The 27,320-nt window shown below is 37.7% G+C and overlaps 1 protein-coding gene across 12 annotated transcripts in view; it reads left to right on the forward strand.

Moving 5' to 3' along the window:
- Positions 1-8,512: 8,512 nt before the first annotated feature.
- The window catches only part of LOC119778990 (transcriptional enhancer factor TEF-5-like), a 41,007-nt gene continuing 22,199 nt past the window's right edge, over positions 8,513-27,320 (forward strand). For 6 of the 12 annotated variants that reach the window (XM_038278463.1, XM_038278466.1, XM_038278464.1 and 3 more), the window contains exons 1-3: positions 8,514-8,684; positions 9,010-9,124; positions 25,414-25,669. In XM_038278463.1, the coding sequence (XP_038134391.1) occupies positions 25,546-25,669 (124 nt within the window). In that variant the 5' untranslated portion in view covers positions 8,514-8,684; positions 9,010-9,124; positions 25,414-25,545. Of the gene's footprint in view, positions 8,685-9,009; positions 9,125-9,921; positions 10,062-12,503; positions 12,621-13,329; positions 13,352-25,413; positions 25,670-27,320 lie in introns of those variants that run through there. The other 6 variants (XM_038278456.1, XM_038278462.1, XM_038278461.1 and 3 more) reach the window with 4 other exon arrangements.

The following is a 27,320-nucleotide window of genomic DNA, read 5'->3' on the forward strand; positions in this document are numbered from 1 at the left end:
TCAAAGTGGTCTGCGAGAACAGATATAAAAATATGTTTTATGATTGTATCATCTACTGCGAGGAGGCAGCTGGCAGATAATAAAACAGATTCCAGTTGCAAGTTTCTTAGAGACACCCACGCTTTTCTTCTCTTGCGGTCTGACATGTCGAGAGCCTCACTCAGGGTGAAAAACCTGTTTGATTGGAGGGCCTGGAGCAGAAGTGAGAGGTGTGTATTCTGCCTGAACCTGCTCAGGCTGTTGTCCAAACTCGCAGAATTAAACCAAGCCTGAAGCTAACTGCTCCTCCTGAACAGATGCTGTACAGTGAGTTCCCCAACACCCCCAACCCCAACCCCTCTATTGTCTGCTTTTCATAGAGGAATTTCAGCTAAATAACTGCAAGCATTAATGTAAACAATTGTATCAACCTAATTTATTTTGTTCTACTTTACATATTTCTTATGAATAAATAATGTGTTTAAGAACAAACATTCATATGTAATGTTGCAGCCATATTGGTGACCAACAGAAGGAGCTTTTGCTAGAAGGAAATGGTTCCTACTAGAGGATATTCAGTTTAAAGTTGAAAGCTCATAAAATGACACATTGGATGAAAAGAGTAAGGGCATAACCATCACACTTTGTTGGATATCTAAAAGAATTTACGCTGTAGTTGAAGCGGGACTTGTTTTAAAATCTTTACTAATAAAAAGTTTTACAGCACACGTAAAAGTCTTACAGTGGAAAATGTACTATTTTATGAAAAGCTGTATAATATATAGTAAGTTTGTAAAATCAGAGAGGTTTCTATATATCTATAGATTTAATGGAGAAAAATACAGAAAAAAAAAATGAAATTGAAAGTGTTTATTAAGCAATTAAAATATTCTACCTCAAGTTAGATTACAGCATTTAAACAATAATAAGTTTGCTGATTTTTTTTTATTTTCATATATTTTACAAAACAAAACATTCTGCTGTAATATTTATTTTGGAGCTCAATACATCACATTTTTGTCCCTTAAAGAGCACAAATACAAGTGTTTTGATTTGCACCGATACCGATACCAGTATCGGACGGGGCCCGATACTGCCCTAAAATGTTGGTATCGGTATCGGCGAGTACCAGCAAATAGGGCACCGATACCATTTTGAGAGCCATAAGTTTATTCAACTATTGTCACCCACTCCTGGTAGGCGTTAAAAAGTTCTACTTGATTCACTTTGTATTAGATTTTTTCCTGCTTCACAAAGGTAGGCAGCAGCTTGACAAAGCCATGATGGTAATTATTTTACATCATTATGGTATTGGTATCGGTCGATACTGCACAGCCAGGTATCGGTATCGGGGCCAAAAATGGCATCGGAGCAACACTAACAAATACATCACTGAACTATAAAACACCATCTAAATCTCTAGTAAATCAGCTTATTTTGACACTGACTAATGGACTAAAGGATCATATTTATCAAACTAAAACAGTCTGTTTTTCTTTTAATTTGGCTCTGACGCGTTCAAGTAATAATTTTCATATAGAATATAATTAAAATAAATCTAGCTGATTCTATTTTATCTATTAGACTAATTCATATATATCTTTTTAAAAGGCATCTTGTATATATATCGTAAGAAAAGGGCAATTTTTACAGTCATTTAGAACAGATACCTTGGATAAAATTATTGCAATTTTTTTAAAAGAAAACTATGGTTTGATCCATGTAAATAACTAAGATTTTTTTTCAGTTTAATAGCCAGATTAAAACACATTAAGTTTTGGCACCCTTGTATAGATGAAAGATGGAGATTTTGTTTTATCTACTTGTAAGGGACTACTTAACACCATTTTATTTGCTCACAATAATTTACTATTAGAAATGGATGACTCCTTTATCCCAGCATGAAAAAAGCTATCCTACCAAGCCACAGAGCTACATCAACCCTCTATCACCTAAAACACATCTACAGGATTAAAGTACTAATGTCTCAGCAGGACCCTAAAAACTAGCTTACATCTTTATTAGAATGGTAACTGTGTCTTTACATGTCTGCCTAAAAAGATGATCAAACAGAAGCAGCTGATCCTGAAAGCTGCTGCCTGTGTCCTCACCACAACAAAGAAATTGGAGCACATCACCCCAATACTAAAGTCTCTACACTGTCTTCTAGTATCTCTGAGAATATATTTAAAAATACTCCTGTTAGTCTATAATATATTCCTAAATGTCTTAGCCCCTAAGACATATCAACATGACTCACTGTCAGTGTATCAACCGGCCAGACCTTTGAGATCTTCTTGCTCAAATCGACTCTGCATACCCAGAAGAAGAACCAAAAACTGAGAAGCAGCTTTTATTTCTTATGTTCCACTAATCTGGCATATATTGTAAAAGTCATCAAATCTCAAGCTTCTTTAAAGTGGCTTTTGAATATCCTATCTAAACATTTTAAGTAACTTTCAGTCAACATTTTATTTTCATATTATTGGTAATTTTTGCCACAGTAATGTACCTTATTTTTTCATGTACAGCACTTTTAATCCCTTGCTACTCAAATGTGCTATATAAATAAACTTAGGAGAAAAATCAGGTAACTCCTATGCTTAAAAGTAACCTATTTCAACACATAACACATCCAAATGAGTCAAACCCCCACTTTGACTCAGATGGCTCCCATGATTCATATGGTGAGATGTTTGCCTGATTTCTATATCCTGTCCCATTTTTTGTCAATCATCTGCTGGCTGAACAGTTTTTTCCTCTTATATTGGTGAGTATTTGGATGCATTAGGGCATACAGATTAGACCGCATGGAGGAATAACCATATCCTGGTTGTTTGTCGGGAACCAAAACCAAAAATGGAAAAGCAGCTCTCCGTTCGTAATTCAGTTCAATTTTTTTATATTTAGTGCCGATACACAACACATGTAGTCTTAAGGCACTTTAGAGAGACAATTCAACCAGATCATACAGGCTGATTGGTTAACTGTTGTCTATATAAGGAGACCCAGCTGATTTTATCCAGTCACTGACTTCTGTAGGATTGCTAGTGTGGAGTAAAAAATTAGCACTGAGAGTTGATATGCAAGGAAGAAAACGTTTTATTTTACTCTGCAGAGGAGAATGGCACAAACCAGCTGAATACAGCTGAGTGCGATTCTGAAGCATTCAGAAACACCCCCCTACATTTAAAAAGAATCCACAGCATACACACACATGAACATTGAATCTTCCCAAGAGAAAAATTTAGTTCATCAAAAGACATAAATTTGTTCAAATAAACATTTCAGACAACTGTATTCCGTTCAAACCAGAAACAGGACGGGAGAACGATAAGAGCATACGTTTTTAACCATAGCATGAAGGAGGCTTTATGAACTCATTATTTCTAATGACCTTCCCCTCACCCTTATCTAGAGTAAGGAGGGGAGGCACCTGCTTTCTGTCCCCCTAAACAGTACAGCATAGTGAATTGTACAGGATCTCTCTATCATTACTTTTGTTCAAACATTTTATCACACAAAATAGGCCAAGGAAAAACCTTGATTCCACATTAGTTGCCATCTCTGAACTTGGATGCCAATATGCTCGACTAAATTTGAAAAAAAAAACTCCTAAAAAAAAACTCTTAAAGTGCTGAAACCCTGAGGTGACTTGAATTAAGGTGAAAGACTTATGTGTTTATAGTGGACCATGACTGGGCTATCTAAACAATATTATTACTGTTTGTAGTCCAACTTCCTTTCATTTCATTATCAATCATTCTTTTAATCATCTTATCTTTTCATTTTTTATCATTTTCATTATCTTTACTCATGTTTAGCAATCATTTAATTACCTTTATGCAACTTAAATGTACATTTTTCTGTTTATTTTGTCATGCACAGCAATTTGAATTGTCTAGTACTACAGTAAAATCTGCCACAAGCTGAGTCACACTTTGTAATGTTAGTTAACGTTTTTGCCTTAACATTTCAAATATGTTAACAAACAAAAGTGAAAAACTGGGCTATCTAAAAAATCTAATTATGCAAAAGCATAGTAGTTGACAGAGCACATGGTAGGAAAGAAAGCAACTTAAAATATGAATTAATAATTTGTATGTTAAAGTGTTGCTTACTGAAACAGATCACATAAGGTAATCTCTGTTTACTGTTAAACAGCTTAATGATTCCCAATGAAAAATACAGAGCCTAGAGGGACAAAACTGAGCTATTTGGCAGGTATACATACTGTTACATCTGGTGTGTAACTAACATGCATTTCAGAAAACAAGGAATGCAGAGAACATGGTGACTTTCTTCTGGTCCTATTCTCCTGCTTCCTGAATTTTGCTCTGACACTCACATGAACATGAACCCAGCCATCAGTTTATGGGGTTTTGCTCAAGTGTACTCAAGCTGTGCAGCAAGACATAAATTCTTAAGCACACTAGGAGTCCACTTTTGAATGGATAGAAAAAGAAAAATAGGTTTGGCTGTGGTCCAATCAAAGCCTAATTTAAATCCAATTAAGATGCTTCACAGGACCTCAAACATGCACATGCACAATGACTCTCCAGTGTGGCTGAATTAGAAGAAGAGTGGACTAAAATTCAGTGGACATCAAAAACACTTAATGGCAGCTGTGATACAAGCAGTAAAGAGATTTGAGGGCTGGAGGGTACTTTCTTACATACCTTAGGGCCAGGTATTAATAAATGAGCAACTTAAGTAAAAGTTGCTTTTTGTTTTAGCTATTTACATAGAGATTATTTCCTTTTGACCTTTAAAGGAATAGTACACCCAAAACATGATTAGCCTTCATTTTCTACTCACCCCCATGCTGAACAACACTCTGGAGTACTTTTTTGATATCTCAAATGCATCTGGAGATCTGGGAGGCTTCTTGCTGTCTGCTGACATTCAAATAATGGAGGTCTATGGTGCCCGAGACAGAAAGGTCCATAAAAGTCCACAAAAAACGTGTCAATATTCCTCCATACTGCTCGTCCAATGTATTCCAAGTATCCTGAGTGGGTAGCATCCAGAATTTACTCGAAACGAAGTCATTTAGAATGTTTTTAGAGCATAAACAGTAGTGTATAGGATTTCCTGAAAGCGCGCACATGCGCGTTCACGACGCTACGGAAGCCAGAAGACCAAACCAGCGCATTCAGCTCAGCAAAGAACTCATGCTCTTCCTCAACACTGAAGTCCTCAGACATTTTTCTTTCGTTGTTTCTTTCTTTGCACAGGTAAACAGCACATTTCTTCTTCTACGCTTGCATTATTGGCAGAGCAGACGCTGAATGCGCACTTTCATCTTGTTTGGTCTGCCGGCTTCCGTAGCGTCGTGAACGCGCATTTGCTTTTATGGACCTTTCTGTCTCGGGCGCTGGGCACCTCCATTATTTGAATGTCAGCAGACAACAAGAAGCCTCCCAGATCTCCAGATGCATTTGAGATATCAAAAAAGTACTCCAGAGTGTTGTTCAGCATGGGGGTGAGTAGAAAATGAAGGCTAATCATGTTTTGGGTGTACTATTCCTTTAAGATATAGTAAAACAACAGAGCCAATACACTGTGTGCAGAATTATTAGGCAAATTAGTATTTTGACCATATCGTCGTTTTCATACATGTTGTCCTACTTCAAGCTGTATAGGCTTGAAAGCCAACTACCAATTAAGTAAATCAGGTGGTGTGCATCTCTGTAATGAGAAGGGGTGTGGCCTAATGACACCAACACCCTAAATAAGGTGTGCTTAAATATTAGGCACCTTGCTTTCCTTTGGCACACTGCAAAAACGATCTAGAAATAAGTAAAAATTTCTTAAATTAAGTGTATTCACCCTTAATTTGAGTTGGTAAATGAGATAGTTTGCCAATGGAATGAGTAATTTTACTCCTAAAATAAGATAATTAGATAATATGCACTTGAAATAAGACAATGAAATTGTGTTTTCTTATATTAAGTGTAAATTGTCTTGTTCCATTGGCAAAATGTTTGTTTTACCTCCTCAATTCAAGAACAAATGCACTTATTTTAAGAAAAAATGACTTATCTAGATTTAGATTTTTTGCAGTGCATAATGGGTCAGAAAAGAGATTTGACAGACTCTGGAAATAAAAAAATGGTCAGCTGTCTTTCAAAACGATGCAGCAGTTTGGAAATTGCCAAGCTTTTGAAGAGGGTTCATCACACATTCAAGCAGTTGATGGCAAATAGCCAACAGGGGCGTAAGAAGCGTGTTGAAAAAAGAAGACTCAAACTAACTTGCCATGAATTGAGAAGGATCAAGCGTGAAGCTGCCAGGAAGCCATTAGCCACCAGTTGTACCATATTTCAGAGCTGCAACATATCTGGAGTGCTGAGAAGCACAAGGTGCTCAATACTCAGGGACCTGGCCAAGGTAAGGAAAGCCGAAAAAAGGCCACCTTTGAACAAGACACACAAGACAAAACATCAAGTTTGAGCCAAGAAATATCTGAAGACTGATTTCTCCAAGGTGTTTTGGTCTGATGAAATGAAAGTGAGTCTTGATGGGCCAGATGGATGGGCACTAGGCTGGAAAAGTAAAGGGCAGCAAGTTCCTTATCGACTCAGGCGCCAGCAAGGTGGTGGTGGGGTACTGGTATGGGCTGGTATCCACAAAAATGAGCTTGTGGGACCTTTTTGGGTTAATGATGGAGTCAAGATCAACTCCAAGACCTACTGCCAGTCTCTTGAAGACACCTTGTTCAAACAGTGGTACAAGAAGAAGTCGCCATCATCCAAGAAAAACATGATATTCATGCAGGACAATGCTCCGTCACACGCATCAAAATACACCACAGCATGGCTGGCCAGAAAAAGTCTATAAGGAGAAATAATAATGACATGGCCCCCTTGTTCACCTGATCTGAACCCCATGGAGAACCTGTGGTCCTTCACGAAATGTGAGATTTATAGGGAGGGAAAACAGTCCACCTCTCTGAACAGTGCAGTAGCTGTATTGGCTGCTGCATGCAATGTGGATAGCAAACAGATCAAAACACTGACAGAATCTATGCATGGAAGGCTTTTGAGCATCAGGGTAAAGAAAGGTGGATATATTGGTCACTAATTTGTTTGTTTGTTTTCAAATGTCGAAAATGTTTATTTCTGAATTTTTAGTTGTTATATTGGTTTACCTGGTGAAAACAAACAAGCGAGCTGGGTATATATTTGTTTTTATTACATTGCCTAATAATTCTGCACAGTAATATTTACCTGCACACAGACATCCTCATAAAATGACCAAATCTTAAAAAAAACACATGAACTTCCAAAAATATGAAACTTTGATATTAATGAGTTTTGGGGCTGATTGAGAACACAATTGTAGGCCGATAATAAAAATAATCCTCAACAATACAACTTTTCTAATATTGCTGCACAAAGTGTATACAGACTAACAGGAGCCAATTTAAAAATTAAACAGAGTAACAGTTGTTTTGTTTTTACGACGGAGTATTAGGGCCACACATGAAGAGAAAAAATATTTTTGCCATGACGAGATTAAACTCGACATGTCGACTTTAAAGTCGACATGTCGACATTAAACTCAACATTTCGAGAATAAAGTTGAAATGTCATGTTGAGTTTAATCTCGACGTGTCGACAATAAAGTTGAAATTAGTTCAAGAGAGCCAACCGCTGCACAGGTTACATGCACAGAATCCAGAATCAGACATGCCTTGTGTAGATGATTTGGTCAAATTGTACTTTCTGTGATGATTATACAGTTATACAGTTGCAGCACGTCAAAGACTACCTTCACTCTTAAAACGCAGACTGCAGCTGTGGAGCGCGGTTGCTCTTTTCTCCAAACGCAGACTGCAGCTGTGGAGCGCGGTTGCTCTTTTCTCCAAACTTTGAAATGTCGAGATTAAAGTCGCCACGGTATATCAACTTTATTCTCGAAATGGCGAGTTTAAAGTCGACAGGGCGACTTTAAAGTCGACATGTCGAGTTTAATCTCGTCATGGCAAAAATATTTTTTCTCTTCATGTGTGGCCCTAATACTCCGTCGTATGTTTTTGTCCCGCATCAATAAGTAATTGCTGGTAAACTTGTGGTCCCCCAACACCCTTTTATTTTAAAAGTTATAAGATGAGTGTCACATTTTCAACTTGGTGAAGCCATTTAAAATAAATTTTTTAGATCACCAAATCTTTAAAGTTAAAGTTTAGTCAATGATTTAATTTACACTAAAACCTGAGCTCTTTGTTTTGCTCCACATATCGGCCGGGTCCCTTTTCCCTATATGTCATGTTTTATTCTTTATCGTTTTCTATTATAGACTCATTGAGGTTTGATGCATGTTCTCTTGAGGAAGTTTTATATATATTTTTTTCTTAACAGAAACAGGACTGTTTGTGCTCTGTCAGACAGGTTTGAGGAGAGGAAGCCCTCAGTGATTTGTGGGCGCGGCCTGCAGCACAGTCTCGGCCCCATGAGCCTGTTGATTGACGCGCACCAATGGCTCCTCCTTGAAAACTCTTTCTTTCCCCTCCCCCTTCGTTTTCCAGTGTAGTGCGTTGATTTCATACCAAAGTCATACTTAACATTCCACTTATACTGTCAAACCTCTGACAAATATTACGGAAAACAACAAGGCGCCAAATTATAACAAAGTTACTAAAAAGCGCAAGTGGCTTCACTGGGAAGAATAGGGAGAGTGCGTAATAAAAAAAAAAAAAGGTAAGTTGTTTTAAAAAGTTCCCTGTTTCTGTTGTCAGCTTTTAGAGGGGAGATTTTTCATGCCGCTTGACTCGGTGAAGTTTTCAGATCATTGTCATTTTTCACATTTTTCCGCGGAGCTGGGAGGGAAGGGAAATATGTGGAGATTGATACACGATTGTGTTTGACTTTCCCAGAGAGCAGGGGCATCTTTGACAGCCTGTTTCAGTCCTATTTACACCAGATGTCCGCTTATTGGCACAATTTATATTGGAGGAAAAAAAAGTTTCTCTCTTTGACGCAGGGGAACCGTGTAAATATGTTTTCTGTTTTCTGTTGCGCGCAGTTCCAAGCTGAATCCAACACTTCCAGACGCGAGGATCTCAGCAGTTATTCCAAGGAGACGCAGACACCATTTGGAGGAATAACTTGGGACTGGTTTGGACCTCTGCATCCAGAAGGTAAATCAAAGGTCCTCATCGGACTCAGAGCAGGATTTCCACGGAAAATTAAAAAAAACAACAAAAAAGTTCTAAATGGATTTTTAATCTCAAGGCATTTAGATTATTAAACATTTGAAAATAAATATAGACCCTATATCTATCTACAAGTTTTACCCAAAAGCTCTTACTCTCTCCTTAGAGTTCCTCCGGTTCTGTTCAGATTGCAAAAAATGATAGGAAACACAAACACAGTGTTTCCTTTTCAACATGTTTACTATAAGATTATCCTAAACACAATGTTTTATTATTTAATCTCTTTTTTCATTTTAAAGCATATCTTAATATTTTGCATCCTGTTTATATCAATAAATGCAGAGTTACAATGTAAGTAGCAGATTATTTAATAAAACACAATGATCAGGATTAAAGCTTGGTTCATTTATGAAATGTAGAACTTCGTTTTTCCTATATGCTTATATGCCATTTCTGATGTCATATTATTAAGTAAACCCTCCTTTTTTAAATCTTCAAGTTTTATCTGAAGTTATATCATTGCTTTTCTAATAAGACACTCAGTTTTTCTGAATTTTCTTGCATGAACTTTTAAACCATGTCATCTGCAAAGTCCTACTAAGTACATAATTCATATGTAGGGATATGAGATGCATGGATATGCAACTGGCTAATAGTATAATTAGATCCAACCTCAGGCAACACCTGTCCTCTCAGTAAGTTCTTACTCTCGGTTCAGGTTACATTAGTGCAGCAACCAATTTGGACAGAGTTTTATCTTTTGAACCTCATAGAAACTGTACAAGACAGCATTCCTCCTTTGTGCAGTCATAAGAGCTCCACAGTTGAATCACTGACAGCCAACAGGTTTAACTCGGAAGCAGAATGCAGTCCGTCAAGTTGGTAACTCTAAGGAGAAGATCCTTTCAACCCTCCGAGTGACGTATGCTTTAAATACTCCATCAATAAGTTTTTTTTTTCTTACTATTTCAATTATTACATTGGTGGTATATGAATGTTAAACTAATTTTTTCTTTTGAGTTGCAATTGATCTTCATAAAAGTCATTTTGTTAAAGAAATATCACTTACCACCTCTATGTTTTAATGTAAATGTGATGTGAAGTTACAGCCTGTATTTTCCAGGGGGAAATGTGTGAAAACAATTGCTTCGCTATACATGAGACCTACTTAGGATGCTCAATAATGGATTTGCTTCTGATGAGTAAAATCTGGAAGCTATTAAGTATTTTGCTGCTCCGACAGATTCTCTGTTTGTTTTTAGGCAGCATGAATATGTTGGGCCTCTGCATATACAATGTGGTCCTTTCTCTTCCTGCATGCAGTCTAAAGTTTCTCAGCCTTTGCAGATTTGATGTATTTGCTCTGTTGCTTTGTGGGAGTTAAATGCAAAGGAGAAAGTTTTACAGCTCTGCGGTTGCAGAGGTCAATTAGATTACTTGAGTTAATATCGCTTCAGAGTGTCTGTTTTCCATTTCTCCTGCCCCAGCTGTGTTTCTTCAGGTTGTTTATCAAAGCAAGTTAATGACCATGTGTTCCTCTATTTGGGTACAAAAAAGGAAAATCCTGATTTCATACATAATTGCAAACCGTGAATAAATTGTTTTGCAAATAAGTCATGGTTTTGGGTTTATTCCCACATGGAGATACATCTTCTCCCTGCTCTGTGTTACGTTTGCTTTGGATGCAGCTTTGCTGACGGTCAGTAGCTGCTTCACTCGTCTTTTGCTAAACCCACAGAAGACAAGCTAATGAGCTGGTGCCCATTTGTGCAAGGATCGGCTGCCTTTTAGCACTGTCCCCAGAAGGGCTTGTCCAAATAGTGGACACTAACCTCCATGCTGGGACAGAAATGAACAAATCAACCCTACTTCTGTTTGTACTGTGAAGAAACATGAGGAAAGCCTTCACCTCTTAGTGACAATTTAGAAAATGATAGTTTATTTAATGAGCACACTTTGATAAAATAAGTGAAACAATTCTAAGCAAAAAGGTTCATCTTTTGTCTTAATTTCATCTCAAACACCATTTATTATGTTTTTATTAACATTCATGCACTGCATATGTTTATATAGCTTCCAAACCATCAGGTTTTCACAGATAAGCTTTCTGGCCTCTTGTTCAGGCCGCTCAGGGGAGGAGCCGAGGAGTGGCCTAGAACAGTGTGCTCTTTGTGTCAGCTGTCCACAACTTGTTAAATGTTTTAGTTGTTCTTTCTCTGGAGACCAACTGCTTGGACTGATATATACCAAAAGATGGTGGTCAAAAGAAGTAAGGCATGTAGGAAAATGTCTACAGCAATCCCAGCCTCCATACAGACAACAGGAGGCCGACTCCTACCTTGAGTCTGCCTCGTGCTTTAAAAGTGTGAGGGTTTCTACGTGTGGCTGTTGCATCTTTGTGGAGCTCCAGTGACCCAAGGGCACTCATGTGAAACTCCTTTAATCCTGCTGTGCTGAGTGTTTTAGGTGGGGGTTGATGATCTCTTTTCTGCAGCACAGTGTTCACAATTTCCGTCATATTCAGGAGGATCACAGAAGCATCAGAAGTGAAACAGCACTCAAACTTTACCTTGCTTTTTGTGTTCGGTTGCAGTTTTCCTTGCAAAATCGTCCTGCATATGACACTGATAAAAACCGTGGCTACTCTTAATGCCTCAAATTATGCAGTCAGATGAATTATTGGCATAGTGCATTCTGCTGCATGTCTTAAAGGTTTCACAGATTATGGCCTGTGACCGCTCCCTTTACCACAAAATGACCAATTCAGGGTAGAATTGCTTCTCCGCTACGTTCCTTGGAAAATTTCCGATTAGAATGCTGATTCAGGCTGTTGGAGGGGGAAAAAAAGGCCCTGCGGCTTAGTTTGTGTCAGTCTCTCCATTTTCAGCTAGATTTTACACGAATTGTTTGAAAGCACGACAGTGGGCTGTATACCACATAGCCAAGAGCATCAGCTATTCAAATAAAACAAATAGAGGGGTAAGATGGATCTCTGCTTTGACTTGTGATGCCTTCCCCCTTGCTTTAGCACTTTGAACTTTTTTTTTCACTTTCAGGTATATTAAGAATGATATAAACATTAAAAGGAGTCTATAATTAATTTTCTAAGCTCAGCTTCAACATTTATAAAGAGTCCGGCCTTTTTTTATTTTGCACTGAAGCTGTGGATGATGATCCTTGCATGCAACAGATTATGCTGAGGGCCATTGTTTTCTTTGGGCTCACAGCTGGTATCAGACTGCAAATGTTTGACTTGACAAGTGGCGCATATGTTGTGTGTATGTGTGTGTGTGTGCTGATGAGCATGTCTCAGATTTTCCCTCTGCCTCTTGCCGTGTGAGCTGCTGGCTGTCCAGCACTCTAGCTCGCAGCTCTGATTGTTTCCTGAGCTCCGTGCCAGATAGGAAGTAGGAGGAAGTTATTGGAAGAGCTGGAGAGAATTTATTAGGGCCATATACAGATGCAGGAGGCAAAAGGAAGGGTGATGACTCTTTTTTTTTTTTTCTTCTTTTTGTTTTTTCAAAGAGGGTGCTTGTGATGTCACGAGCACATGTCCTAAAAGAACAACTGTGCTTCAGAAAATGTGGTTTTTGCTGAAAACCTGCAAAGTCTGTATGTCAGAAGCAGTATAGCTGTTATCAGTGCAGCTTTTCTGGCCTGCAACCTAAAATGTTTCCTTTATCTGTAATCTGACCTTAGAGAGCAGCTGCTCCTTATGTTGCCAGGACCTGTTGTTTCCCCCGCTTCAAATGTGTGTTTGTGTGGCCATGGCTGTGTGTTACGGGGTCTTGCTGTGACGAAGCGCATCGACTGCATCTGTGAGACCCTCTAAACCTTGACTGGACGTGCAGTTCTCATGTGGAGTCGTTTTTAGGCAGAGATTTGTTGCTGTGTGTAAACTCAGACGTTTGTCAGAGGTGCATTTAAGTCCCAGCTAAACAGGGGGGGGTCTGACTGCCAGCAGCGGTCTGTTTTTTGCCAAGAACTGTCACGAGCCCTACAGCAACTAAACAAAAGCTGAATTTCTAAAGACAGGAACAAATCGTGTTGTGCAGCGGTTAGCAGCTAGAACAAGGAATATACAATCTGACAGGAGAGACATGAAAGGAGAACAAGTATGAAGGATCAACATTAGAAGAGGCAGATTTGAAACAACTCTGCTTGCAATCTACTTCAGGACCTGCAGTCCCGCTGGTGGAGGTATACAGATAGGTAAATAGGAAACTGTTCTCATCGTTTTTGTAAAGGAGTTAAAGAAAATTAGTTTTCAGGGATTTCTTTAGAGAAAGCAGATAAATCTACTTTTACAGCTTTTATACTTATACAATGAAACGCAATGCAAAACAAATCTTTAAGTAAAGAGTTTGTTTCTGTTTAACATCATGATGTAAATAAAGTGCAGGCAGGTTCACCTAAAATGATTGGAATACCATTTAAAATTTGTTCTCAGTCATTAACTGAAATTCATGTTTTGAGATCAAATCATTACTTAGAATGTGATATTTAGACGGTGAAATAAGTAGTGAACACACTGTTTTTCTCATTTGAAATACTTTTGTATTTATAATAAAATATTTTTTATACAGTACACATAAATAAATGTGGAATAAATCAATGTTAATTATATAAAAATAATGATAAACTAGAGAAGAATGGTTTGACTTATTGCACAGAAAGGACAACCTGGCAGAAATGAAAACTATACCAATCGTATGAACTAAAAATAAATAGTATCTTAATGTGTGAAGGTCTTATTTTCAAGGATCAGGTGTTAAGTGGGGACCTGGGCCTTGTTGATGAGGCTAGCAGCACATGGGAAGAAGCTGATTTTGTGGTGAGCTGTTATCTTCGGCAAGAATATATTTCGCAATAATTATAATACTGTTTTGTTTTTTACGATCCCCTTGCTTTTACTAGTTTCAATGCTCTGTGCATTTCTTTGGTAATCAGAAATATTTCTATTATTAAACCATTAGATCTGATTAAGCAACATGATTTTTTTCTACATTTCGATGTATTTTAGTTTTGTTTCTTTAGTTGTAAATTTTTTTTATCTATTATTTTCTGGTGTCTGGCACTTTTTCATGACCTCAATCGCTGATTCATTGGTTTGCATTTCTGTTCTTCAACGGAGGACTGCTCTCTTCTTTTACACATAATATTTATAGATGGAATTGGGTGCACAAATTAGTGTGAAGCACACAACATTAAAATGTGACACCAAACTAAAACAGAGAGGATTCCCAGCAATCACTTAACACAACTATTTGGGAACATCTGTGTTTCTTATGCAGCTGTATAAAAAAAAAAAAAAAAAAAAACTTTGTCAGCATATGGTCATTTTAACAGTAGCAAGATATGAAACTCTCTTTGAACTTAAATGATTAGAACAACTGGTGAAATGGTACAGGAGAAAAAGCTGCTGGCATCCAAATGCTTATCTGCAGCATCAAATCAGCTTAAGCTCCATACATACATGAGATACAAGTCAGAGCATCTCTATTGATAAGAGAGGATCTTCATGCTGCATTCATATACACCAGGCATGTTTGACATATAAAGACAACCCCAATGTGACCTAAATAACCTTTATGCTCAATTTTTGCTTTAAAACAAAACAGAAGGCAATAGATGGACTGTTTTAGTTTATAATGTCAAATATCTATTCAGGCAGTGGGTATGCCTTATTACACTACTTTATTCGTTAAAGAAATAAATGAAAGTCTCCATATTTCCACAATTTCTACTCTGTTTAGTATAAAGGATAATACAACTAAATTATTAAAGAAATTGAAACAGATTTGAGGGACATAAAAGGATGGTGTTTCATAAGTACTGAAAGTACTTATGAAACATTCATTAAAGTACTGAAGTACTGTAATTAACACATCCTAATGCATCATGTTGAAATTTCCCACCGATTTTTTTGTTTAATGTATAAAAGTTAGCTTTATCAAGTTAGTGGTAGCACATCATTTTTTTTATGATGCTCAATATTTGCATGTAGTTGTTGTAATGCTTCCAAGTTTACCCTAAGGTTGTAATTAAGTTGTATTCTGTGTATCTAAAGAATATTGAAACTGGAAGATCAGACAGCAAATAAAAATGTTATGAGCTCATCTTCATTTTCTATGTTAAAAAAAACAAATGTGAAGTAATAATTTTTGGACCAGAGATAAAGGAAGAAAGAGAATTCGAAGATGAAGATTAAATCAGCCTTGGTGTCTCAGCCATGGTGTCTTTACCGGTCTACCTAAAAAAGATGATCAGACAGCTGCAGCTGATCCAGAATACTGCTGCCTGTGTCCTGACTAGTACTATGAAAGTGGAGCACATCATCCCAGTGCTTACATTGTTTCCTTGGCTTCCCATCTCTCAGAGAATATACTTTAAATACTTCTGTAAGTCTATAATTTGCTAACTGTTTGTTTTGCACCAAAATACATTACAGACTTGCTGACAGCGGATTAACCACATAGATCAATTATGCCTTTTTGCTTAGATCTACTCCGCTAACCCAGAACCAAACTTGAAAAGCAGCTTTTTGTCCGTATTCTCCACAAATCTGAAGTAAACTTGGAAAACTGCAACCAAATCACAACATTTAACCCTAAGTTGCTTTAAATCAAGATTAAAAACGTACTTATTTGTGACCTTTGGATGTGCTTTCTAAACATTCTTGGTTATTAGCCCATTTTTCGTTTTCCTATCAAATATTTCTTTAATGGTTTAATATCCTGTATGGGTCTTTGTAGCCTCTTAATCTTTCTCTCAATTTCCATTAGCCAAGTTTTTTGATATATACAGCAAGATGTTGAAGTCTCTTTTAAGTGTAGGAGAAAATCAGAAAAGCCCTAAGCTTAAAAGTAACCTATTGCACTCATCATATGTCAGAGTGAGTCATACCTCTTGTTTGGCTCAGTTGGCTCTCATGGTTCTTGTGGTGAGAAGTTTGCCTGATATCTATACTGTGTCCTGATCTTTGTTAAATGTTTGCTGGCTCAACATTTATTTTGTCTCATTTTCTTCACACATTAGATTGGGGAGTGGTTGCATGTATTGGAGCATAAATTCAGATGCAATGGAGCAATAACCGTATCAAAATACAATGAGATGGAACTTTATTCAGTTTGAAAGCATCGAGACTGTGTTTGTATTCGGGGGAAGATGATAAAGAAGAACATTTGAAAAGAATTGACAACAATTGTGTCAAGATTCTGCCCTTTCTGGGCTTTTTGGTGCAGTTCAAGTTTTCTTTTTGAGTTTTCTGTTACGCTTAGACTTTTGCCATTCTGTGTTTCTTAGGTAATTGGTTTCATTTTCATTTTGTGTCATTCTAGTTGTTTTCCTTTTTTTTTAAAGTTCTTATGTATTTCTTGTTTACTCTCTGGTACCCCCTTGTGCCATTCTCCTTTCCCTTGTAGATCCTTCTCTCCACACCTGCTTCCAATTAGTTGATTACTCCATTCTTTGTTCTGTATTTATAGGTATTTATACTCATCCTCTGCAGTTACTGTTTGCTCGATTCTCTTCATTCCTTCCCTAACTAATGTGTTCCTCTTTTTTTCTGGTTCCTGTGTTCCTTAAAGGCACACCATGTAACCTTTGGCCACAATCGGCGACTTGTAACTTTCACGTCTAGCGCCCTTAGTAGCCACAAGGGACGCAGCATTGTAGTAAAAGTCAACAGTCAGCTGGGCAACCTACTGTGTCTTTTGATTGGTGACCATGCTAGGCTTCTAGGTTCAGCTCGGAGTGTGTGAAAAACGCTGGTGCTCCTCCGGGGAAGGCCAGGCTACACAGCACGGAGGACCAGTGGCGGAGCTCCAGTGAATAACCACTGGGTCGGACTGGGCTCCTCTGTTAGCTTTTGTTTGTAGCCTACTAGCTTTCTCTGGCCGTATGTTACTTCTAATAAACAATAAAAATAATAACAAAGATATATGACTGTATACTAGGAGCAAAATGTTAATTTACCAGTCTAATAAAGTTGAGAAAAGAGAATTGGTTTTACATCCGGCTTCTTCTGTTGGCCTGCACCAACGGACACACTCCTCTCCAAGGTCGACTGTTGGTTTTTCTCAGGCACGATCCCTTTCACGTTTTCTCTTTTTAACCTCCTCAGAAGGTTTAAACTTTTTACTTGCCTCAGCTATGAGTAGTAGTTGAGCATGGCAAAAGACTTAGCTCCATTACTAAGTGATATGTTATTCCAGGTCACATGACCTGGCTAAAGACATCCATCTTCTTCCAACTTACATAGGCGATATTTCAAGAGGGGAGCCCTGCTCATGGCATTGATAGTGTCAAGCGCTGTATATTGACCTGAGGAATCCTTTAAAATAACGCATATGCGTTAACTCTTCAGGTCACAAAGTCGACGGCGGTGTGTGGATTTATACTTCTGTTGCCACTAATCCTCATTAAATCTGCAAGAAATCACCTCAGCGTCCGTCTCTGCATTTGGGTCCCCTACAAACCTCCTTACAACCTGAAAATGAGCATTTTCACTAAATCGTTTTTCATAGTTGTTACTTTTATCTGAACACCGTGTTTGATTTCTTTTGTTTATGCAAAGGAATCATATTCCTTATTTAGACCGGATTGACAGTTTTCCTGCATGTGACCCGGCAGCCTCAGAATGACTCATTTGAATTACTGGAATTCATTAGAACACAGTCCAGTCTAGGAATCAGCAAGGAAACTCTGCACAGCTCTGGCCGTTCCGTAGTTAAATTTGAAGCAGAGATAAGCCGATTGCTGAAAACCGACTGCAATGTGATCGCTCCAGTCCTCGCTGGGAAAATAGGAAGAGGGATTTCGGTGCATGAATGGTGCTGTTTCAGTGAATGTACAAGGAGCATAGCTTTACAGCATTATTTACATTCCTGCTGCACATTGGAATTCTGATGTGTGTTGGTCTCAGAGTCTCATGGCGTGACTCCCAGAGAGTGGGAGGGGAGGTGAGTTATTGATTTTTTTTTTTCCCTTTTCTTTTTGTTAAGCAATTTGTTATTCAGTCTGGAAATTTAAGAAACCCTCCCATCAAATGTTTAACACATGGGGTTTGAATGGAAGTTCTTAAAATTACAATGAGGTGAAGTTATTTTAATTAATGTATTTAAGTGCCTATATCATGCAAAATCAACTTTTTTGAGTTTTTAAATATGTTAGAATGCTATTCCTTTATCAAAAATATGCCCAAAGTGGTATTTTGCTTCAGCATGTATGTTTAAGTTGTGAATTCTGCTCACTAAGAAGGACCCCCCTTAAAAACGAAAAGCATCGTTTGAATTTGAACGATTCTGATTCCTGGTTTAGGTTCCTGTTCCTATCGATTCTGGATTAAGATTTGCCACAAAAACGATAAAAAAAACTTACATTAAAAATTAGCCCACTAACAACAGTTCTGTGTGGATGAAAAGGTCTGAACTTCTCAATGAGATGTAATCACTAGGAAATGTAACTTTCAGTAAACATTGCTATAAGTTATTGTTATTTTCAAACAGTATATAAATATCAAACCTGTGAAATATCATGTAAATTATATTGATGTTCTTTTCTAGGGTTATACTTTCACAATTTTTTGAAAACTTCATAAAATACATTTACCTTTATCAGGTTTGTGATTCATCAGATACTTATGTCATATAAGACAATTTCATTATTTTATTCACCTGATTCTGACTGCGGTTAAGGCCTAGACTGAGTGTCTGAGCTGAAGGAAAAAGCAATACAGCAGGAAGTCAACCCCACACAATGTGTATCCTCAGATTTTTATGTTCCATTGTTCAGTTAGTGGGTCTTATAATATAAAACAGATTACAAATGAAATAAATAGAGGAAGTTAATTATGTATACGTACATACCCATCTCCCTGCTGAAGGTGCGCTAAGAATTAAGAGGAGGAACAAATTCCTTTTGGAGACTACTTTGCAACAAAAGAGCAGCAGGTCAAAGATGATGCTCTCTTCCTGAGTCCGGGATTGTTTATCTTGGCCGTCCTTTGTATAACATAATCCCTTTGCCAGTGTCGCAGATAGCTAAGTCATCATTTATTTCACTAATTATAACCCACACTTTCGAATGATGCTGCTAAAAAAAAATGGTTGTGCACACACTTGTGCGATTTCTTCTTTGTTGATAGTAGGCAGCATCTATTTTCGGTTGCCGGACCTGGCAACAAAACTAGGGATGAAAAACCTGAACGATTTCAGTAGAACTGAAAGATTAGAACCCAACCACTGTTACTTAGAGCTACTTAGAGCAATGGTTACACATCCCCTCCAGAAAGCAACTGCCTGGAACGCGACACACCTGCGGAGTAAATGACACGCCCACTTTCTCCGATCAGGGAGTGGTGATTTGACGCATAGCACGATCACCTCTACGTTCACTCTTCACATTTTCTTTTTAAATTCTCTTACTTCCTTTTATCATGAAAATATTATTTTTTGTTATGTATGCATTTGTTGTGATTTGGCGGCTAACTTGGCCAGGTCGCTCTTGTAAAAGAGATTCTAAATTTCAGTGGGATTTACTGGTAGCCTGGCCAGCCCAACTGATTTGATGTATAGGAAACGTAGCAGTCTGGTAAACAGCTGGTAGAGCTGGATTTTAAAGGCGGGACTAACGGGGTCATCGGGGTAGAAACAAGTAGATAACTATGGATGTGACGCAAAAAATACACAATTACAAGAAGTTTTCGTAATTTTGTAGTCCGTGAAACGTGTCAAGCGGAGAATAGCAAATACATTTTTAAAACTGAATTTAACTAAAGCTCTCTGTTGTTAAGGTTTTAAAATTAGAGCAATCTCACTTAGGACATTAGAAAGGGCATCATTAAACCATTGCTTTGTTACTGTCACCATTTTGCTGTTATGCAAGCAAAAAATAGAATCGCTGTGAGGGTAGTTGGTCAGGAGTCGAGACTGTCTAGTTTTCCAGACTGAATTACGCTCTTTGTAATTAAATCTGAGTGTAATTCAGTCTGGTAGTGCCAGGCTAAATTTCTGGCTAAATTAAGGTAAGAAAAAAAAAATGGAGGAAAAGTAGTTTTTTAGCCACTAATACACACCGCCAAAGCAATAGTTCTTTTTTAGCTAACATCTAGGTCAACGACAGGTTCACCAGAAGTGGCATGATACCAAGCTGCAACTACACTTGTTGCCTCTTTAAATGTTGGTGCCACCCATTTCTTGATGCAACTTCCCAACGAATTAAAAGGTGTGTATGTATGTATATAGGGTTTTAAGAAGTATAGGTCTTATGAAAGTATACGATATTGATATTGTAAATAGTTCTGAATAATTTGCAACTCTCTAAGTACATTGTTTTGATTATTATTGGCTTTTATAGTTTTGTACCTAAATAAACCAAATACAATCTCATTAACAACTTTATTATTGTTATTTATACAATATTTCCTTATATAGAAACAAAAGCAGAATTTCCTATCATCTTTAGAAAAGCAATTTTTTTGTTTTTTTGCTTTGTGTAATTATAAGGCAGACCTTAACTTTTATTAAAAAAACTTATCCTTAGTTCAACCCTGGGACGACCACAGAGGACAAACTGAAAAATAGCTTTGCCCTCCCTTTAGTTTAGTTCTGAGCGTCAAAAAGCAGGAGGGATTCAGTGCTGATGTTGCATTCCAGCTGGAACAATCCCACTGTTTTCCAGACCCCAAAGTGGACGCCTAAATTGGACAACAATCTGCCCCCCACCCCCTTCCCTTTCCAATACCCCTCACCTCTCTTCCCACACGGACACCCCTTTTTCTCCCTCCCCAGCTCTCCAGCCAGTCAACCAACCCACTCCTCCCATATACGCATCCCCTGGTCTCCTGCCCTTATTTGGGTAGAGACTTTCTGAGTTAGGGGGATGGGGGGCAGAGAGGGAGGGAAGGAGGGCGTTGAGTTGACACAAGGGAGGCAGGAGGAGAAACGGCGAGCTCTTGCAGGCCTTTCTTAATAAGGACATGTCTGGAATTCATGCCCCTCTTGCGTTGAAGAGCCTCTCTTTTGCAGCACCTCTTTCAAACATGCTCGTGTGAGCCCTCCGAGGTCGTCAGATCGACCGTGGTGCCGAGCACTACTTGCTGCTTTTCACAGCTCGTAGTCTAGAAGAGGTTTGCGGTGTTCTCTGCTATATCTGGAATAAACAATAGCCAGCCTTTTCTACCTCGCTCTCCCTGCCACCAGTCTTTAACTACCTAACCGGCTACTGTATCACACGCCTGCAGTTTCCTTATTGATACATGTTATCTATTTAGAAACAGTTTCACGCCAGACTGCGAAATTGTTTTATACTTTGAGCAGATGCTATGCTCTAAATTTCAAAGATTACTTTTAGAATGGCATCAATGAAGAATTGTGTTGTTTCAAGTCTGCGTTGTAGAGTTATAAGATGTGATAAGGTGTAACAGAGATTTGAGCAACTTTTCATGACCCCACTTTAGAGCCTCAGTTAAATATTAACTAATTATTACATGTTTTCTTCATTAAATCCTTCTACTTACATTCATCATTCTTACTGTTCTCTTCATTTTATGCACAAACATTGATTACAAAAGACTACCAAATCACAAGCTCACCCTTAACTGGAAATTTACTTTTGTCAATAATTGAGGTAGTTATAATGGTTTGTAATTAAAGCCATGGACTATTGTCTAATGGGATCCAGCCTTGTGATTTGTGTGGTCTGCAGTGGATTATTCGGGCTGTTGATGAGAGCTCAGTATCAGTGTTGAGTGATCGTGTTGCAAAGGCTCTGTCATAAGGGTACCGTCTCAGTTAACTTGTGTCTATTTGGGTTCAGTAGCTGCAGTTAATCTTACATTAAATGAGAAGACTGCTTTGTTGGACCTTAATCTTTTTGCAAAAGAAAAAAACTCAAAGGATGCTGAAACTAGAGAGTAACTCTGTACTCAAAACCAGACTGTAAACTTATAATACTAACACACATGTACGTATTCAATGGGGGCAAATTGTGAGAAATACAACAGCTGTATATAGCTCAACATTTCACAAAGTGTGCTTAGTTTTCCTCTTGGGATGCAAATGTAGAAGGTTTTTTATGGATGGCAATTTCTGCAGCTTAAAGGTATTGTCGAGGATTTTCACAAATTTTTTAAAAGACCCGCCTTCTCCACTTTAAAAAATGGGCATACAAAAGCCTGTTTTTCCTTGTGCACACTCTGTTTAAAAGTTGCTGTTTTCATAGCTCATACAAGCTCATACTGTGCCCGAACATCTGCTCTATCCTAAACCCCTCGATTACTTTATAGAGCAGATTAACATTGCTTTTTGCTCCCCAATGGTCACGTAACTCCTCCTTCACTACGCAGTGCCTGCGCCATCTTTGTCATTATTGTAAGGTAGCGACAGCCTATGGCGACAGCGGGCTGCTGTGCCAGCAAATCCCATAAGGCTTTGCGGGGAGAGCTCTCTGCGCAAAGCATTGTGGGATATATCTGCCTCTTCTGAAGCCTTTCTTTTCTTCTCATACACTTCGTAGACACTTTTTCTTACGACCCTCTGCCATTTTCAAAGAACCACAGTGAGAAAGTTGAGCTTCAATGACTACAGTATGCCAATATAGCTAACGGGATGAGCATGTAGGACGGACTTACATAAACAGATCACCAGAAAGATTGACAATTACGACGACCACTTATTTAGATGATCCACCAAGAAATAAAAGATGATCCTCTATAACTTAAATGCAAACTTGTTTCCACATTTATGTTGGAGGGAATTAAAACTTTCATAAAACTTTTATTATAAAACCTTTTTAAATGTTTACCATTTGTATCAATGCATTCACTCTAAAATAAAATCACTGGACTTAAAGGTTACACTGGAAAAATATCGAAATCTAGATAAGTAATTTTTTCTTATAAAATAAGTGCATTTGTTCTTGGATTGAGGAGGTAAAAGAGACATTTTGTCAATGGAAAGAAAAAAAATTTACACGTAAAAAAAGAAAACACAATTGCATTCTTATTTCAAGTGCTTATTATCTAGTAAAATAAATAAATAAATGAGTAAAAATACTCTTTCTAATGGCAAACTCCCATTTACCTACTCAAATTAAGGGTAAATACGCTTAATTTAAGAACTTTTTTCTTATTTCTAGTTCGTTTTTCCTGGGGTATATCTCTGTAACTGATTACTGTGTAGATGAAGTTCAAAAAGACAACATAAAGGATTTGTTTTATATGTTAGAACTAATATAATTCTCTTTAATTTTCTTGTTCAGAAATAATGTTTCATCATTGAAGTAATGCTTCATTGCTAATTTAAAAAGATGAAAAGCTTTCTGACCTATAATTATTGCCTCATGTAGTCACAGCTTATAATAAAACCATAGCAAATACTTTGAATTCATTATGGCTGTCTTAATCTTTTCTTTAAACTCAGAACGTCCATTTGGTTCATGTTTCATTCTCAGATGTGCTCCCTGTATTTATCCATTTTACTAGACATTTGTCATTGTCTGTTAAATTGTTAAAACAGAAAGAGAAACATCCTGAAAAGATCATTACCTCATTGGCTTTTCATACAGAAACAATACAACTGAAAAGACAGCTTGAAAAATACTTAAGATCTTTTCCCTCCAGTCAGCTACAATCCGACCACATGGGGAAACAGTTCCCAAACCACAAGCATTCTCAGAGACCAATGCTGATTATTGGGGTCTTTAAACTTTGTTTTATGAAATATCTTGAATTCATCTGAACATTTATGAGACATAGTATAGATTAAAGTGTAGTGATCAAAACAAGCCTGTGAAAATAAAGTGTTAACCTTGTACTTCTCATGAATTCTCACAGCTTTTCTTTTCCTTACGTTTTCATAGGTAAAGCATTTTTGAGGTTAGAGCAGTGTGAAAAGAGCTAGAGACAAACCAATAATCCATTTAAGCATTTAACAAAGAATCTCCTATTAGATACTTAAAAGCAAAAAGTTTAAAAACTTCTAACTTGTTTGCTGGTTGGTTATCTCAGATCAGTGCCTTCATGCAGTCTTAGAACTTGTTCGTCCAGCTTAAATAGCAAAAGTTTCCAAACTTCCACTTAGTCGTCCAACTGGTTTGGTGTCTCATTGAGACAAACGATGGCTTGTAATCATCCAAAAGACAGTTTGCAAGAAAGTTTCAATCATGTATTAATTTAACTGATTTTCTACATGGTTTTCGTCAAACAACTTAAGTAGATCTTGGTTTATAATTTAGTGTTGCTTTTAAGCAAAGCCGTGTTAGGATTCTGCAATCTTCTGTCTCTGACACTCAGCTTGAGGTCTTGTTCCTGTATTCTGAGTTTGTTAGACGGGTTGTTGTTTATAAGTCCCACCATGTTGGGGCAGAAAGTTCAAACAGAAAGGTATTTTTGCAAAAGTAACATCTGACTTTTTAGTCAGCTGGCCATTAAAGAGCAGAAGTAATGTGTTCTTATAAATCTTCTGTATAGTCTGGCATAATACCACAAACAGCAGAGAGACTGAGATGTTGAAAACTTGCCGTTGTAATGAGTTATTCTTGACTTTATTCTTTCTTTAATCAGCAGTCCTGACAGTTTAGATCTCCTTATTGGTTTAAGGACACTGATAATTTTCCAAACACAGGCTTCATATGCACAGTTTCTAAAATGCTGACTAGATTTGCTCTTAGTCTATCAAGCAGTATGAGGGATTGTTGTAAAGCCCACTATACTATGCAGGGATATTTTGCTCTCGCTACGTTCAGGAGGAGGGAACTCTGCAAAGACAATGACTCAAAGCAGTTATTTAGGTTTTCTTAAACATTTTATGAATTGCATAAAATGAATGGAACTAAATCAAATATAACTATAAGGGGGACAACATTTTATTTTGAAGTATTTTAAATATCTCTAGATAAGCATAACTTAGGTTAATTGAACCAGTGGACAAATGAGCTGGTTAAGTCTTTGAAATTTCAACCTATTAAATCCTAAAAAATATCCAGACAAGAGATTTTGAATCACTGTCTGTTGATCAGCCTTATAAACTCCTAATCTTTACAATCCTTTATTCACAATCCATCATTATTATTTTGTACACTCAGTACAGCTCAGATGTGGCTATGAATTCTGCAAATGTCAACCTGGTTTAACCTTCAGTCTAAAATGAAATGTAAATTTTACTTCTTATGAGAGGTATTTGTTATAACAAAATGTCAGTTGGATAAAAAAAATCTCAGTGCTGCTGACTCAAAGGATAAAAGTGAAAACTTCTGACCTGCTTTGTCTACAGATTTCCCTGCTGATCCTTTGATCTTGGGGCTCAGGGTCGGGCCCAGGGGGAGCCGCCACCATTGCGTCCAACGAGTGGAGTGCGAACGGTAGCCCAGAAGATGGGCTGGACGGGGAAAATGAGGACAAGACCATGGATGGAGACGCAGAGGGCGTTTGGAGCCCAGATATCGAGCAGAGTTTTCAGGAGGCCCTTGCAATCTACCCTCCCTGTGGCAGAAGGAAAATTATCCTGTCAGATGAGGGCAAAATGTATGGTGAGTACGTAGCCAGAGCAGCACGAGAACAAAAAAGAACAAGGGTATAAAACAACAGGAGTGCTTATAATGAGAAGCCATAAGCATGAAGTGATTTGACTCTAAAAAAACAGGCAAATTTTGTATTTTCTCCTTTGAATGGAAATAACAGGATTACTTTTCACTCTCCTTCACACTTCTTTCACAACTTAAACTCAGAGATGAGTGTTTTCTTTCCACTCGTAGCTCTGTTTAACAGGTCTGTACCTGTTGAGCTGTGACCCACGGGCTGGTTCTTCCAGTCACACTAGCACTTTTAGAGGTGGTTATTGCTATCCTGAGAGAAGCTCAGCTAATCTTCCCACCTGATTTACACCAGTCTGTTCCTGCAGAATCTTCTTATTTATGGCCTGGTTTCTATTCTCAGGTCTTTTCTTCTCTTCAAACATTTATATTTTTTTCAAACAGCCATAATCTGTTGTTTTTTTCTCTCTAAACTTGTAGTACTAGGAAACCATTGCCTGTGGGTGACTGGTTAAAACGGTTGTGTTTGATCCTGGATCGCTTGGTTAGATTAGAGATAATTAGCACAGCATGAAGCAAGACCTAAGAACAAAACACTGCATTGGCATAGCCTGCTGTTGAAGTTTTTAAATATCCATGTGGTTGTGTTGTTTCCTGCTGCATGTTCATAAAATTGCAGGTGTTGAGCCCTTGATGCACCTAAAACCTCCAGATGGAGTTACTGGCATGTGTTCCTGCAAAATAACTAGCATCCAGGTGGAGCAAATTAATCACACTTGTCTATTTTGGTTCTCTTTTCAAGTTGTCTTTTGATTGAATTTTGCATTCGTACATGGAGATCGTACAAATCAGCAACTCATGTTTTTAGACGTGATTTTACCAAAGCCTTCTGTGTTGTTTTCTGGGCATTGAGAGCCAAAAAGTCATCCCTGTAGGGCTGAAACTATAGGTTGTATCAGGTTTTTTTTTTGTTTGGTTTTTTTGCAACTATTGTGAACCAGCTATAAAAAAAAACCCACTAAGATTTGTGCTTCTGCATCTGTAACTAAGTATTTTAGAAGTGTTGTTTCTGTTCAGAGATAATTGTCTGTTGTCAGGAGGCCTTTTTGGCACTTATGACGTCAGATTGGATTCTTTTGGTGTGAATCACCCAAGATGGAATCTCATCCTCTCATTTGTCAGACAGATTTGGATACTGAAGGACAGGGACATGTCTAAATACTCTCAGTTAGTGTGGTTATTTTTCTTTGCCCTATTTTTGTTTTCTTTCTGAACTTGGGTAGAGACGCTCTGATACGAGGTATTTTCTAACAAACATTTAGCATGATCTTGTTTAATTTAACTGATAGAAGTATATGTTTTTGGTTTATGAAACAGAAAATTTACTACAATGAAGCTCTATAATTTGATGTAGGGACCAGCTGATTCCATTTTGTTTGCGTCTGGAGAGAAACATCAAAACCTAGGATAATGTTGGCACTAAAATGAGAAAATTCAAGTTTACTAAGAATAAATACAGTCTTATTAATTAAAAAAAAGGGAGAATCGCTGTTTATAAATGTGTAATCTGTCAAGGCTCCAAACAAATTAAACATATCCTGGATTTCATGAAGAGACCCTGTGTTCTGTCAGTTCAACATACTCCGTC

The sequence above is a fragment of the Cyprinodon tularosa genome, unplaced genomic scaffold (genome assembly GCF_016077235.1).
Source record: "Cyprinodon tularosa strain WSP-4 unplaced genomic scaffold, ASM1607723v1 ctg141, whole genome shotgun sequence".
Classification (NCBI taxonomy): domain Eukaryota; kingdom Metazoa; phylum Chordata; class Actinopteri; order Cyprinodontiformes; family Cyprinodontidae; genus Cyprinodon; species Cyprinodon tularosa.